The sequence below is a fragment of the Mycteria americana genome, chromosome 7 (genome assembly GCF_035582795.1).
Source record: "Mycteria americana isolate JAX WOST 10 ecotype Jacksonville Zoo and Gardens chromosome 7, USCA_MyAme_1.0, whole genome shotgun sequence".
NCBI lineage: Eukaryota > Metazoa > Chordata > Aves > Ciconiiformes > Ciconiidae > Mycteria > Mycteria americana.
In genome coordinates, this window is record NC_134371.1 from 18,260,568 (window position 1) to 18,274,602 (window position 14,035).

At 39.3% G+C, this 14,035-nt stretch overlaps 2 protein-coding genes across 3 annotated transcripts in view; one reads left to right on the forward strand and one right to left on the reverse strand.

Annotated features, from left to right (window-relative positions):
- Window positions 1–12,389, reverse strand: part of PLS1 (plastin 1) — a 51,423-nt gene extending 39,034 nt beyond the window's left edge. Inside the window, exon 1 of the mRNA XM_075507235.1 lies at window positions 12,246–12,389. The gene's annotated coding sequence lies outside the window, so the exon portion shown is untranslated. The remainder of the gene's footprint in view (window positions 1–12,245) is intronic.
- A 243-nt stretch (window positions 12,390–12,632) lies between these two features.
- The window catches only part of ATR (ATR checkpoint kinase), a 43,163-nt gene continuing 41,760 nt past the window's right edge, over window positions 12,633–14,035 (forward strand). Inside the window, exons 1-2 of one of the 2 annotated variants that reach the window (XM_075507234.1) lie at window positions 12,633–12,915; window positions 13,789–13,880. In XM_075507234.1, the coding sequence (XP_075363349.1) occupies window positions 12,857–12,915; window positions 13,789–13,880 (151 nt within the window). In that variant the 5' untranslated portion in view covers window positions 12,633–12,856. The remainder of the gene's footprint in view (window positions 12,916–13,788; window positions 13,881–14,035) is intronic. The other variant, XM_075507233.1, reaches the window with a different exon arrangement.

Sequence of the window (14,035 nt, forward strand, 5' to 3'; positions counted from 1 at the left end):
ATTAAGGTGACTTGGTGGAAGAAACTTCTTTACAAGTGGAAATACCACAATGTTTAGACTGCTCCAGGAAGCATTTGACTGAGCCTTGAACAGAAACCAGATTTGTCTGTCTTTCAACAAGTTCAATCAACTTAATACACTGTTTCATTTCATATGACCCTTTCTTGTCTCCTCTCACCAGCAGTATAATTTGCTCTTTGGATGGATCATTTGATACTCTCCAAAAATCAGTTTATTATACTGAAACCTATGTCCCATGCTGACTAGTCATTTGGCTTCCCTATACACAAGTGTGCTAGACCCTCCTTCCTGGAGAACTTCTGCAAGTCCCCATCAAGCACCTCTTCTACTCCTCCTATTCTACAAGGCTACCCTTGCCTCACTGACCTTGTCCTCATATCCACCATCTTTACCCATATGAATGTCTGCTTGGGTATCACTTCTGAATGCATCCACCCAGTGATCAGGCAAATGCACTGCCTCTGGAAGGCCAGAGTTGGCAAGGATCATGCTTTCCAATTAGCATTGGGAACCAGTGCCTCGGATGCTGCTCCAAAAGCAAGGAAAAAATATGGGCTGGACCAACACCACAGCCACCATAGCACAGGGTGCCAAACCCAGAAATTGTGGTAAGATGAATGCTTGCTGAGGTCAAAGCATCATAGCAGTTTTACCATGCAAATGCATGTTAGATGGAAAGAGTCTACCATTAACACACAGAAAATTTGATGAGAAACTAGGAAACAGTTTGTCATAAAACCCATTTGATCACCAGTCACTGCTCTGAAAAATAGAATTTTTTAAGTCCAAACTTGGTTTCTCTGCAACATTTCATTAAAGCAAACTACATTATAAATGGAAAGGCTACACTAATAGAAGCAGTTCATTCAGGCACTCCATCCTCAAGTCATTCTTTTGTGCCCAAGGCTGACATTACCTATCAAGTTTACAACAGCAAAAGGGAGCGAGTTAAAAGACACACCAGCAAATGATACTTAATCTCTTTCTTTGTCTAGGTTTATGTACATACAGCTTTTGTTAGCATGCAACTACAATGACAAATAAAAATTGCATTATTTTAATAGGAAATTCCCATATAAATATTCACCGATATATATCTTAATTAGGAAACAAATCCTGAAATTCTTATTGAAAATAAGAATTTTGTGCACACAGCAAAACTCATGCTCAGAGCTCACGATGTGTTGACAGGACCTTCATTTGACAGAGGGGCTTTCTGGGTGTCAGTAGTCATAACCCAAACTTTTCAAAAACAATCACAAGTCAGACCCTAACCAAAAAAAGAAAATGAAATGTCAAAGGATTTTAAAATTACTCATATGGAATTACATCTGCCTTCTGTTTTCAGAGACTTCATGTTATTCTCAGATTAATTTGTCAAGCTTTTCTCTGGAACTGGAAGGACTAGAAATTTGTTTTAAAATGAAACAGATCCTCACATAATTTCTCAACTCCACAAACTGAGTTTTGAGAGCATCTTCAATTTTCGTGGAAAGCTCAGTGAAATTATGAGAACTGATGATACTGTGGAAGTCACTGACTCACCATCTTCTGGTCTGCCTCTAAATTACAATTTAAATAGTATGTTTCTAAAAGTGATAGTGCTATTAAAGTCAAGTAGTTGCAACGTTATCTCCACCTCAGTATTTATAGTAAGGAAACAAAAGTAACCAGAAACATTAAAATACAACAAATAGCACAGCTTTTCAGTATCTACCAGCTTCTAGCACAGCAGTTATTACCAATTTCACAGCCAAAACTCTGCTGCTGCTATTAACAAGTTACAATTTCACGTTACATGTTTCACAGTTTTTCCAGAGTTTGCTGGATTTTGCATTCCACCTACTACAAAGTGTACTCACCTTCAGCTGTTTAATCTCTTACAGTATCACCGATACTTTTGCAATATCTTTTGCAAGGCTATCAGTTTTTGTCCCAAGCCTCTATTGCTTCCAGACTCGGTGCTGCTGGAGAGGTAGGACATATTGTACTTGGTGTTCTTTGCTAAGGAATTTATCCTTCTATGGCACTCATAACTTCAGAAAAATATCTTTTTCTTAAGCCAACTGGAACATTATGAACCATTTTTCTCTTCTCCAAGCATGAAAACAACATTTAGTTAGCACATAACTTAAAAAGCAAAACCATGAACAAAGCTATCAGTGAACAAGCAGACTAAGAGGCAGAAGGGGAGGGAGATCTTAAAACAGTGCAGCTGCAACACTCCAGAAAACTACTGCCTTTATCTTTCTGTGTGCCTGCTCACTGGTAGTCTGAAGTAGGAAGCCTCAAGTTGCTACAAATACTAGAACTCCAGCAGAGAGCCACAGGCTAACTCTTACTAATGAACTTAGTTTTAAGGTCACCCCAGAAGTTAATCATGTGAAGATCATTAAGAGTAACAACAGAAACGCACATTCATTCTCCTGCCCTCAGCAATTCCATTTACTGATATTCAATTTATTCAATTTACACATATTCTTAATATTCTAGCTAACTACAATTACTAAATATTACCAAATAGATGTGTGTTGCCAGAGTATTTTTCAGTTTTCATTAATTATCAGATGGCAGTACGGCCTTCTGTCACCTGCTAATTCCTCATTCAACTCTACATGGTTCAAAAGATTATTAGAAGATTAGACTGATCAGCTACTATACTACAAGCAAGCCAGGATTTTCTGTCATGGAAAATTCGCAGGTTATTTTTGTTTTTCTTTTTTCATTGGTCAAGCTAGAGGAAAAAGGAGGGTCTTCTACAATACACAGCAAAAGCAACTGGCAGCATTTCAAAACCTTCCAGTCTCTGCAGAGTCCACAGATGCATAAATGCTACCCATTTGCCAGTTCATAGCCTCAAGGAGCTATGTTTGCTACAGTGTTGAGGATAAAAGGAGCAAATTTGAGAATAAATCTGAGTAACTAAATAGAGTATTGTTTGTAGCTTCTAAACTAGAAGACTATCTGGGACACAGATGAAGTCATTTGCTGCTACTGTAGTTCTTAATAATTAGGCCAGAAGAAAACATCTACAGTTGTTGTTGTCAACTGTCGTTTTTAATCATATTTTGAAGAGGAAGAAGAAAGAAACTTCTGAGCAATTTTTTTGTAACTAAATTACTCAAAACCTCAGCCTTAGGATTCATATGATTAGGAGATAGTTTTCATTTAAGAATATGAAGTTGTTTCTGATGCTTAGGTGAAAACTGTACCATCTTTCTTACAAACATCAGAAATCAAAATTAAAAAAAAACTTTATAAAGATCTTGGGTTTAGACAAATTCTTTGATTTTTTTTTTAGTTTGAGCTAGAAACATGAGCAGACATCCCTAAGCATTTAAATCATACATTACAACTATGTAAAACAATGCATAGAGATGTGCATGATTTTATTAACTAGAAATTTTGTTTCCTTTTTTTCAAGTATCATAAAAACATTCACCTTACAAAATAGTGCCAGGCTAGTAACAACCCTTACAAACCTAAAAATGAGAGTTTAAAAAAATTACTTGTTGCTTTAAAATTAATGATCTAAGTCCCACAAAGTGAGAAAGATATGCTTATACAGTTATCTACAGTCTAGTAACTATAGGGCACGATACTTACTACACAGAAAAATCCTGTAAACTGGTCATGCAGATTACCTTTGTAAGGAGTCTTTTTGCTTAAACATGAATTCTGAGTATTCTGAAGTTTAACATGTATTATATTTGCTTCATAAAAGTGTCCCACAGTAATGTGACAATTGTTTGCTCTCATAGCCTGCATTAAATGCCACAGTCTTCCAAAATTGCCGGGTAACAGTCCAAAGTCTTTCCAATCCGTGACACTTTCAAAGTAAAATATTAGTATTTCTTACACCGCTTCTAAGTCCTAACACTTGTTAGGACTTTGAAAGCAGATTTCCACATGTTCAGCAAATGAAATACGTAGCTAGGAACTGCCTCTTTCATGATAAAATGATCAAGTGTGATCAACTATCAGATAAATCAGCTTGCTGATAAACCAGCTCTTTTACAAGGGCAAAACATGTCTCTGGGGGAGATCTTACAAGATAGACATTTTACTTCACATAATATTTTACTAAATAAGCACACAGTTTGGCTTTTAAGTTAGGCAGAAGTCTGCACCAAGGGGCTCATTCTCCTCCCACTGACCTTCACAAAAACTGAATAACCCTGTCATGTTGTTTACTGTCACTTTACACAATGACAATTCATTAAAAATAACTTATATTTCCAACTCTTCAAAATTAATGCTCTTGAACATTAAACAGTAATCTATATTTAAAATCCTATTTTTAAATTTCTAAACATAGCACAGAAATATTTATTGTGCTATTAACTATCAATTAGCAAGCCAACACTATGGTTACCTTCCATACTTTCATGCAAATATGAGGAACAAGCTTTATTACTGGTCTATCTCCCTTTGATTGAGGAGTTCAGCTGAAAGCAATACAACTCTGAAGTGACATCTTAATGAAGCACTTCCTAGGTAGCACAGAGACTATAGTAGCACCCAATTACTCATCCAACATATGCTTATGTGGTTGAGAAGGACTGATATGGATTAATCCTATTGAGTTTAAATGCCTTGATCTTAATTTACTTAGTAAAAAGCAGAATGGTAGCTTAAAGAATAAACTATATGGCAGAAGAATTTGTTCCACAGATTAACGACCACAAAAAATATTTCAGGAGGGAAAGCAGGCAGAAATTTTGGAATGCAACAGAAATATGTGCACCTATTACTACAAATCATTTAGTAATTTCTATTCTTCCCAAAGCAGTCAGTCTTTCAGACAGAACTTTACTAAAAAGCCCAGCATGGCTGACCCAGTAGCTGTCTTTCACCACAACAGGAGGGCTGCCATTTTAGGGTGCAAGCCACCTTATGAAAACAAACATAACACAGAGTGCCAGAAGTAGGTATTTGCTCTGGCACGACAAACAACTAGTTTCGTGTTGCTGTCAAGCCTCTCTTGTGAGCAGCTTTAGAAGGACGTGATCAAACCACCTTGCCCATGCTGAAGAAGCCAACTGGGAGGTTTGAGTTGCAGGCAGAATGGATGGTCTCAAAGATTTTTTGGGGGTGTACACATCTGTTTTAATTTTTTTTTTTAAAGCTCTATTAAAAAAGATTGCATTCCCTTTTAATACAATGTTTATGCAAAAGCTCAATCAGCCTGACACATATACCATTACCAAACTGCAAGAGGCAACTGAAATTTTGCCAGGCTTAATTTTATTAGAATGACTAAAAAAAAGTTGGAGCAATTCCTATATACACAATGGAAACTTCCACTTTGCAATGGCATACCCACATGTACATTTTAGTTAATGTTCATATAGTTATAATTTACTTTATTCAAAACATTACAGAGTTCCCAACACTGTAGCTTATAGAGGATATATATTTTCCATGTATGTTTAGCAATACACATCTGGAGACACATAGTAATAGCAGAATAATGAAATCCCTTTGGAAAGATCAAAGATATATAAACATTGACCATTAAGATGAACAAGATACCAGCTTTTAGAAGGATTTGTCCAATAAGGCCTTGAATTAGTGAAGTAGTTATCTGCAGATACAACTCTAAGCACACGATAAGTCTCTTTTAAATCAATGGAATTACTGGTAAGATTTAAATTTACTTATGTGCTATAACATTTTGCTAATTTGGGATGCGAAAAATATTCTGCCCCATACAATTAACTGACTGATACAGGTGATGACGAGTAAAGCAAAATATATCTTTATATTCAGTTATGAATTGTTTTGTCACTGAATAGATCACGTTACCTAAGGGGGGAGGGGGGGGGGGAAATCCAACCAAAAAAACAGATTTAGAATCAGAGTCAAGTCCTGATGCCAGCTATATTACTGGCGAAATCCACACTAGTTTCAATTAAATATATCTTGATTCTATAAATCAACCTTGGAAGGACTTTTACTTCTGCAATGTGTCTATACTCAGCTCAATGGAAAAGGAGAATTTCATACTACTTTATATTGACCTACCTTTAGGATATGAAAGAACAGAATCTAGTTTCCCTTTGTCATAAGGGGATAAACCAGTGCAAAGAGAAATGGTAGGATGTGTGGAAACAGAATGGAAGAAGGGGAGACATAGAGCTAGAAGAGGAGCTTGATAAATCAGCAAGACAAAAACATTCCAAACTATAAAAATTTTGGAAAACAAAAACCTACAAGGGAACATCTGGTTTGAAAAGAAACAGCTAGCTCCTGGAGCTCACACTGAGACAAATCCTTTAAATCAGCATTCAAGTAAATATAATCTTACTGATAACATAACAGCCTAACATTTCAGCTTTACTACATGTCAGTGTTTTTAATCAATCCATTCTACCAATGATTATTAACAAGATGAAAGGATGAATACACTAAGTGAATTAAACTGGGTAATACTGGATCCAGCATTAGTTTTATTTGCTAGTGCCTATTATTATTAAGGAAACATCTGCGAGAGAGCCCTGAAAGTGGGTTGATAATCCTTTTCCCACCAAAAGCATGCATATAGAAGCACACAATCTGCTTTATGCATAATTTATTTCTGAGGCTTTGGAATACCAGTCTCACTGATGAGCTATTGTGATGTACTACCTTTATTCTCTTTGGACACCTGTATGTAATAGCAGTAACTAAGCACATACCCCCACATAAAAATCTAGAAATTGATCAAGTAATTTACATTTAAAAGTACCAAAACAAATACTAAGGTATATAATAAGGTCATGACTGATGTTTAGTATTTCCTGCATGTGACCAGCTGAATCAAAGCTGAAATCATGTCATTAGTAATTTTATCACAAACATAATACACTGGAGAATAGAAAAGTCACCCTATTTCATTTTGCAGCCCTTTTTTAAAGGTGTAGCAACAGCAATGCTTAAAAATCTCTTGGCAGTACATGACTGTAATGCAGAACTGGTTCTATCAGTAGCCTGGAACTCCTGATCCATATTGAACTTGATCTGACTAATGCCAGTTTTCATTGTTAATATCCCTTTGCCTATCACAACATGACCACTGGTCAACTGTTGCTCAGTGAATGTCAAGGCTGAAATGAGCTAGTGAGACATCTTACACAGAAGATCTTAAAACCTAGGTTTTAAATGCAAAAGCATTTGCAGTTGCTTAGCTAGGTATCTTTTCCCAGCACTACATTTACAATTTATTGTTTCCTTACCATCTGGCACAGTGCAGTGGAGCCTTCTCCAGTAATAAACTTGCCTGCTAGGATCAGATCCTTTTACTTCCTAGTACTCTGATTCTACATGTATTTAATCCATTTATGTAGACCTAGTGATTTTTGAAGTTTTTATGGCAACAGTTATCATGGATGTGAACTATTTCACACATCGTGGTGAACGCTATGAAAATATTTTAGTTAATTAATTACTGCAATAAGAAGGGTTGCAACTAAACGTAACACATGGATTTTACATGAAGTATTAAACGTAAGGGTACTGGTACAATCTTTTTAGCTTAGGTATTCCCATATTACATGCTGTTAAGGTGATGTCCATTCCAATGACACAACCCTCACAGAATAGTGAAAGCTCTAAGTACTGGGAAAATACTGAAGTCTGGTCAAGGGGTCAAGCACACCCATCACACCACAGAACATGTGCTCCTCCAAAAGATAATGAATAGTGTTCCAACATGTCTTTATAATTTATACATTATAATGCATACATTAATTATACATAATGTATAATTCATACATTAATTTGACTTCTAAAATAGAGGGTAAAAGGACAAAAACCATGACTCCTCTTTCTCCCTCCTCCATTGCGTTGGTTTCTAAAGTAAGCCATGGAATGAGGAAAATTGACATTTAGCAGAAATTTTCTCAATATTCCCATGCATAAACTCTAGTCTTAATCAGTATGGAACACAGAACCAGATGGAAAATTATTTTTCCTCACATTAAATCTCTCTCAGAAAACAACAATTTTCCACTATGAAAATTGTAGCTATTCAGATTTTCATTGAAGAAATATTTTAATAAAAGAAGAACCTATGTAACTACAAGAGCCAGAACTTTCAAATGTAGTTTAAATGACAATTAAAACACTGCACAATTTCCTCCTAGCATGGCTAATATAGAGTTTTACACTTTATTAAGGGATTTTTAAGCATCACTGTCACAAGTTTAAAAAAAAAAAAGTAATTTCCAGAGCCAATTAAACCACGGAAAAATTTCTTACAAGAAATCATTATGACAGTTACATTCTTTAGTTCTGGAATTTTTTTTTATTTTTAAAATTAGCGTTTAAGATTCTGAAAATTTTGCCTTAGGGAACTAGATTCCAGGCATCTTACTCTCATTCAAAAATTACCAACTGAAAAAGTCTTGATGTTGTAACACTGATCCTGGTAGTAAATAAATTTCTGAGTTTCCTCCACAGCTACTAGCCTCAAGAATAATCTTTTCCACAAGTACTAGAAAGCAAGAAACCAGTAACAAAAAGATATATACAGGCAACTATTTTTAATAGTAGTAGTTGTAGATAAGCAAAAAAGTCATTGCTGCTATATAAATAACAACTCCAGGTTCCAAAAGAATGTATAATCTAACATCCTATCTCTCCAAATTACTCAAATATTTAATTTTACCTCATCAATAGTCTTAAGTATGTAAGCAGGTTTATTCATATTAAAAACATGGATAAATGCTTGCAGGACTGGGACCTGTCTAGATTACATATAGAAATAAAAGACATGAGAAAAGCAGATTTTAATGTTTTATATTTTCTTTCCTCACTTTTTTCCTCTTTTACCTGTTAGTTTTTGTTTAGTAGTTGAATGTACATATTCCACTTCTAGGTTGCTGGCTTGCCTGTGGTCCTTACCACCATTTACCACCTTTTTCAATTTTTCACTTTTTTTTTTTTTTTAAAATCATCAAATCAATATTCAGGAAAAGATATAATTTTAATCTGTGCCCCTTTGCTCCAGCCAAGTTGACTAAGCAACACAAGCATAAACCAAAACAGAGCATGCTGGAATACATGTTTTTATGGCGTACAGGAACAATGCAATGTGTTCAAAGGTCAGGCAACTGCTCTGACCCCCACTTTCGTGACTATTTATGGAAATTAGTCCTCAAATAATCATACAGACTATCGGGTGTTATCACAGCAACCATGCAAATGATAAGCCATAAGCACACCTTGATATTACGTGAAACTACTCAGTACAGTTCAGAGGATGTCCATGCACCATCTTGGCTGCATTTCCTCTGACCACCATATCAGCCTGTATAATGTTCATATTTCACAGTTCGTGAAGGCATCAAGGAATACACATGTGCATTTAAATGTCTTACTATAATCACTTGTGTCTACCTGCAAGAGACAGCTCAGATTTAACTGCAGTGATGCTAACCACACGGGGGAACATCTTACATACATCCACAGAGTGGATAAGCCCCAAGAAGAACAGTAATTCTACCTCAGAATTAAACAACAACAGAGGGAGTAAAAGTACAATTAACATGCTCTTGTGTTCTGCAACCTGCTGGTCCAAGGCAAAGTCAATCAGCCTCTTAAAATAAGTACATTGACCTGCAGAGGCAAGTGGTAAAGAAGAAACAAAAGCCAAAGAAGATTGAGGCCTGGGTGTGGAAGAATCATGCAACTATAAAGTGAGAGGACTCCCCAAGTGCATGTGTGTGTGGGGAAGTAATATCAGCTTTGGCAGAAATCTTGGTACTGCCACATACACCAGGTTTGATACTTAGCTCTACCTATCTGCATGAATTTCTCCCAGAGTTCAGTCTGCAAGCTCTGCACATCTAAGCCTCATTTCACCAATCTGAATTCTGCACTGGAAGAGAAAATACAGAATGGTGTCAAGGCACGCTATTTTCATTAGTAGTGAGTCACTCCCTCCAGCTGGATGATAATACACCTGCTCCTCCTCCTGAGGGTCAACAGACATAAAAGTATAAAATAATGGGATAAGGAAGAAACAAGGAGATGAATTAAGAGTTTATTGAGCTGCTTTTCATGTGTTCAAGAAAAGCAAGGAACAAAGTCAGGCGTTTCAGTTGGTGTTTCTTTGGAGGGTTTGGGAAGTGCTAGGTTTTGTGAGTGCCCATAAAAATGTTTTTATGGAGAGCATCTAGAAGACTTCTTACATCCTCACAGCACAACAAAGTTGTTATTATAGGCAGTCTTATGTAGAGTCTTATAAGACCAACGGTAGCACAAGGAGCTTGATGATATGGTCAGAAGGCAGTAGGTGGGGCTTTGCAACCAGGAAGGGAAAAAAGCCTCCTAACTTCACTCCCAGCAAAAGATGGGGAGCAGGAGATCTCTGTTTACTGAATTTCTGTAAGTACTTGTTACAAAAAAGAAAAAAGCCTGAATTACATGCTTGGTAAATGCTTAAAGAAACTGCACCACAAATTTATATAGCATTCTACCTATGACAAATGGAAGCACTTCTACAATACCTATATTAACATGATCTCACTGTTGACTCAGGAGACTTCCAGGCAAAAACACCTTTTTTTTTTTCATTAAGCACTTTGTGTGCCCCACTTATGCTTTACCAACAACAACAACAAAATCACCCTATGATTCAATAAATTTATCATATTTCTTAGGATTGAAGCTAAAGAATAATATAGCCTGCTCAAACTCTCCTAAGATCCCAACAGATATCTTGCTATCTTTTTTAAGTTTATCAGGGATGACACAGGAATTTTAGCTCTACATCACATTAGCAACTAGTGCAATTTACACCTTTTCTTAGTGTGATTGTTGTCTCAGGCTTGGAAGTTTACACCCAGAATGTTGTTTTCACAATAAATAGATTTTTTTAAATTGAAATTGTGTAGAAAATTTTGTGTTCAAAATAACACTGATAACAAAACCCAGACATACTTGGTCTTCCTGGACCATTAAAGTTCTACTTAACAAAACATGTAAAGCTACATGGTTTCTGCTTTCTCTCTAGGAATGACTCTTGAAAGACTAGTATTTTATCAAAGTCAGCTGGTGGAAAACATTGCAATATGTGTTGAAAAACAAACTAAGATAAAACCCAATTATGTTTTGTAAAGTTTCTCAAAGTATTCCAGGTCCTTCCTGTGTTAGCAACCTTTGAAAGGTCAGCAGAATTTTTAATGAAATAGCATACGTATGTTTTGCAGGACAAAAATAACTATCTGTGAATGAAAAATTAGGAACAGGTTCCCTGAGAGCATCCATCTGAAATGAATCTGTAATTGAAATACACACAGGCACCCACTTCATGGACTGTTTTACATGCAAGAAACATAGCCCTAGCACAGTGGAAACAGGCAACAGAATTAGAAGCCTCTGAGAGGATTTTATTTCAGCTCAGAAACAATGCTAAGACAAAGTTCATAAACAAAGGCAGAAAGAGCTATACCTCCTAATTAGAAAAACAAAGCTCAGACTTAAATTTCCCCTCACATACTCTACCTGCTATTCCTATCTATACATAAACGCCCTTATTTTATCCTTTTATACTCTGAAGTCTTGCAGACTTGCTACACAAGCAGGGCCCGCACGCGCGGGTCACGCGCCTACGTTCACCAGCACGCCCCAGGACCGCTGCTGACACACACCTTCCCCTCTGGTGCAAGGCGGCACACAACTCTCCACACCCTGTGTGATGTTTAAGTAGCCTTTCGGGTTTTTTTCCCAAAACCTTTCGTACTTTATGCATTTAAACCCGCTCACTCCCTCAAAGGAACATAAGCGGAAAGCAACATAAGCTAAAAGTAAAGAAAATTAAAATAATAACAGCAATATTTTAAATATTGTTTAAGTACGCTCGTCACCGTTAGCTCCAGGGAGGACCGCTGAGCCTGTGGGCGCCGAGCCCCCACACCTGCCAGAATGCGCCCTCCCGCCAGCTAAGCGAACCGGGCTCACCTCTTCCACCCCCTTCCCCCGGACACGGCGAAGGGGTACCACCGAGAACTGGCCACCGACGCGCCGCTCACCCGCTCCCTACCTGCTCACCCGCGCCAGCTGCCGCCTCCCGCAGTGCCGCGACGCGCGCCGGGGCCCGCCGCCACCTGCTGCCGGCGGGGCGGGGCGGGCGGATGGGCAGCGCCGGCGGCCAATAGCAGGGCGGCCGGCAGCAGGGGCGGGCCGAGGCGGAGGTCGCTCGGGGCAGTCCTCTGCGGCCCGAGGGACCCGTCTCACACCTGACAGAGTTAAAGGGGCTGCGCCCTCCCTGCAGGGCGGCAGGACGCTGGCGTGCCCTGAGGAGAGTACCGCTATGGCCGGCCTCGGGGGGCTGTGAGCTGCAGGGAGCGCTTCAGTGAGGGCTTCTCAGCCAGCACCGAAGTTTCTTCCTTGCCGCTCCTCAGAGCGGGGCCGCTCCCCTCCCACTTTAAGCCACTCAAAACTGCGGGGCTTCCCTCCCCTGCTGTGCGCTGCAAGTCCCCTGGAGCCGCAGTCTGTGCTCCGCCGAGGCGCCCGTCGTGGCTAGGCTCCGGCTGGCGCTCCCGGTAGCCCCTCAGTGCCCGTGCCGGGAAACGGCCGCGGCTTGGTTGTTGCCTGTCTGTGCGCTGCACCGCGGAGGAGAGCCCGGCTGGGGCAGCGAGGTCCCCGTGAGAGGCCATTAGAAACGGGGCACTGAGCCGCCGTGACCCCGCTCTCGTCTGGTGACAAAGCGGTTAAACTTCAGCAGCGCCGCGGCGGGGGACGGGAGAGCGCAGCCGCACGTTCGACGACGGAGGAGTTTTGAGTCCTGCCGGACGCCGTCAGGCAGTTCCCGCCTTGGCGGCGCGCGGCCTGTTTCAAAGCGGGAGCCATGGCCGAGCAGGGCCTGGAGATGGCCTCTATGATCCCGGCACTGCGGGAGCTGGCCAGGTAGGATGAACCCAGCCCCCCGCCCTGTAGGGGGTGTGGGCGTGTGTGTTGGGGGGGAAGCGCGGCCAGCCTCGGCATCGGTGTGTGGCCTGGGGAGCTGGAAAAGTAGGTCCTTTCCCCATCGCTGTGTGAGGTCTCCCGGGGCTGGGCTTGCACCCTTCATTCATCGTGGTCGCCTTCTTTTCCCTCCACCTGCCTGGGTTGCTCCCTCCCTCACGGGTGGTGCTGGTAGAACCTGGTGAGAGAGGTGCGTTGGCCTGCATAGCACCCTGTGTCCTGGGGACTTCCGTTGTGTTTGTAGTGTGGTTTCACTGAGAATTAAAAGACCTTGAAAATGCTTGGCTCTAAAGTTTTAAGGGCAGCATCAAGACTGCGGCTTTGCTTTGTGGTAGGTAGCTAGTTGACATGGAGGTACAATTCTATGTTGAAGATTTGACCTGACAAGAGCTAGCTGCTATCTTGGTCACCTGAGCAGTTGCTGTTGATACCTCTTACCCAAGGTATTGGTAGCTAATTAGTTGAATAATTTTGGTTAATTCCAAAAATGAAACAGGTTCTTAATTTTGTTCTTTACTGCACCAAAGGTGGTTTCTTCCTTGGTAGTAACATGGATAAAACTTTTAATCTGTCAGATGTGGATTTAATATATATTGAACAGAATTGCATAACAAAATTAAATGATCTTCAGCACTTTATAAAACTTTATACTTCTGAAGAATAAGGAGAAAGAGGAGCAGGCAATATGCTGGTCACTAAAACAAGAAATCAATTTGTATGTCTCTTTGAAGACTTCTGGAACAACAACAACAAAAAAGGTGTTTAACATTGTGTTCTATAATGGATAATATCAAAATAATGTACTTTTAATTTTAGTGCTAGTCCAGAAGAATACAATACAGTTGTGCAAAAACCAAGACAAATACTCTGCCAGTTCATTGACAGAATTCTTACAGATGTAGATGTTGGTAAGTATCACATCCCTATCTTTTAAAATTATTATCTGCTTTATGCTTTAAGTAATTCCTGCCAAAAAAAAAAAAAAGTTATAACTCTCATTTCAACAAAGATTTAGTATCTGAATGCAATACCATTTATGACTTATTAAAATAACTTCCATGAT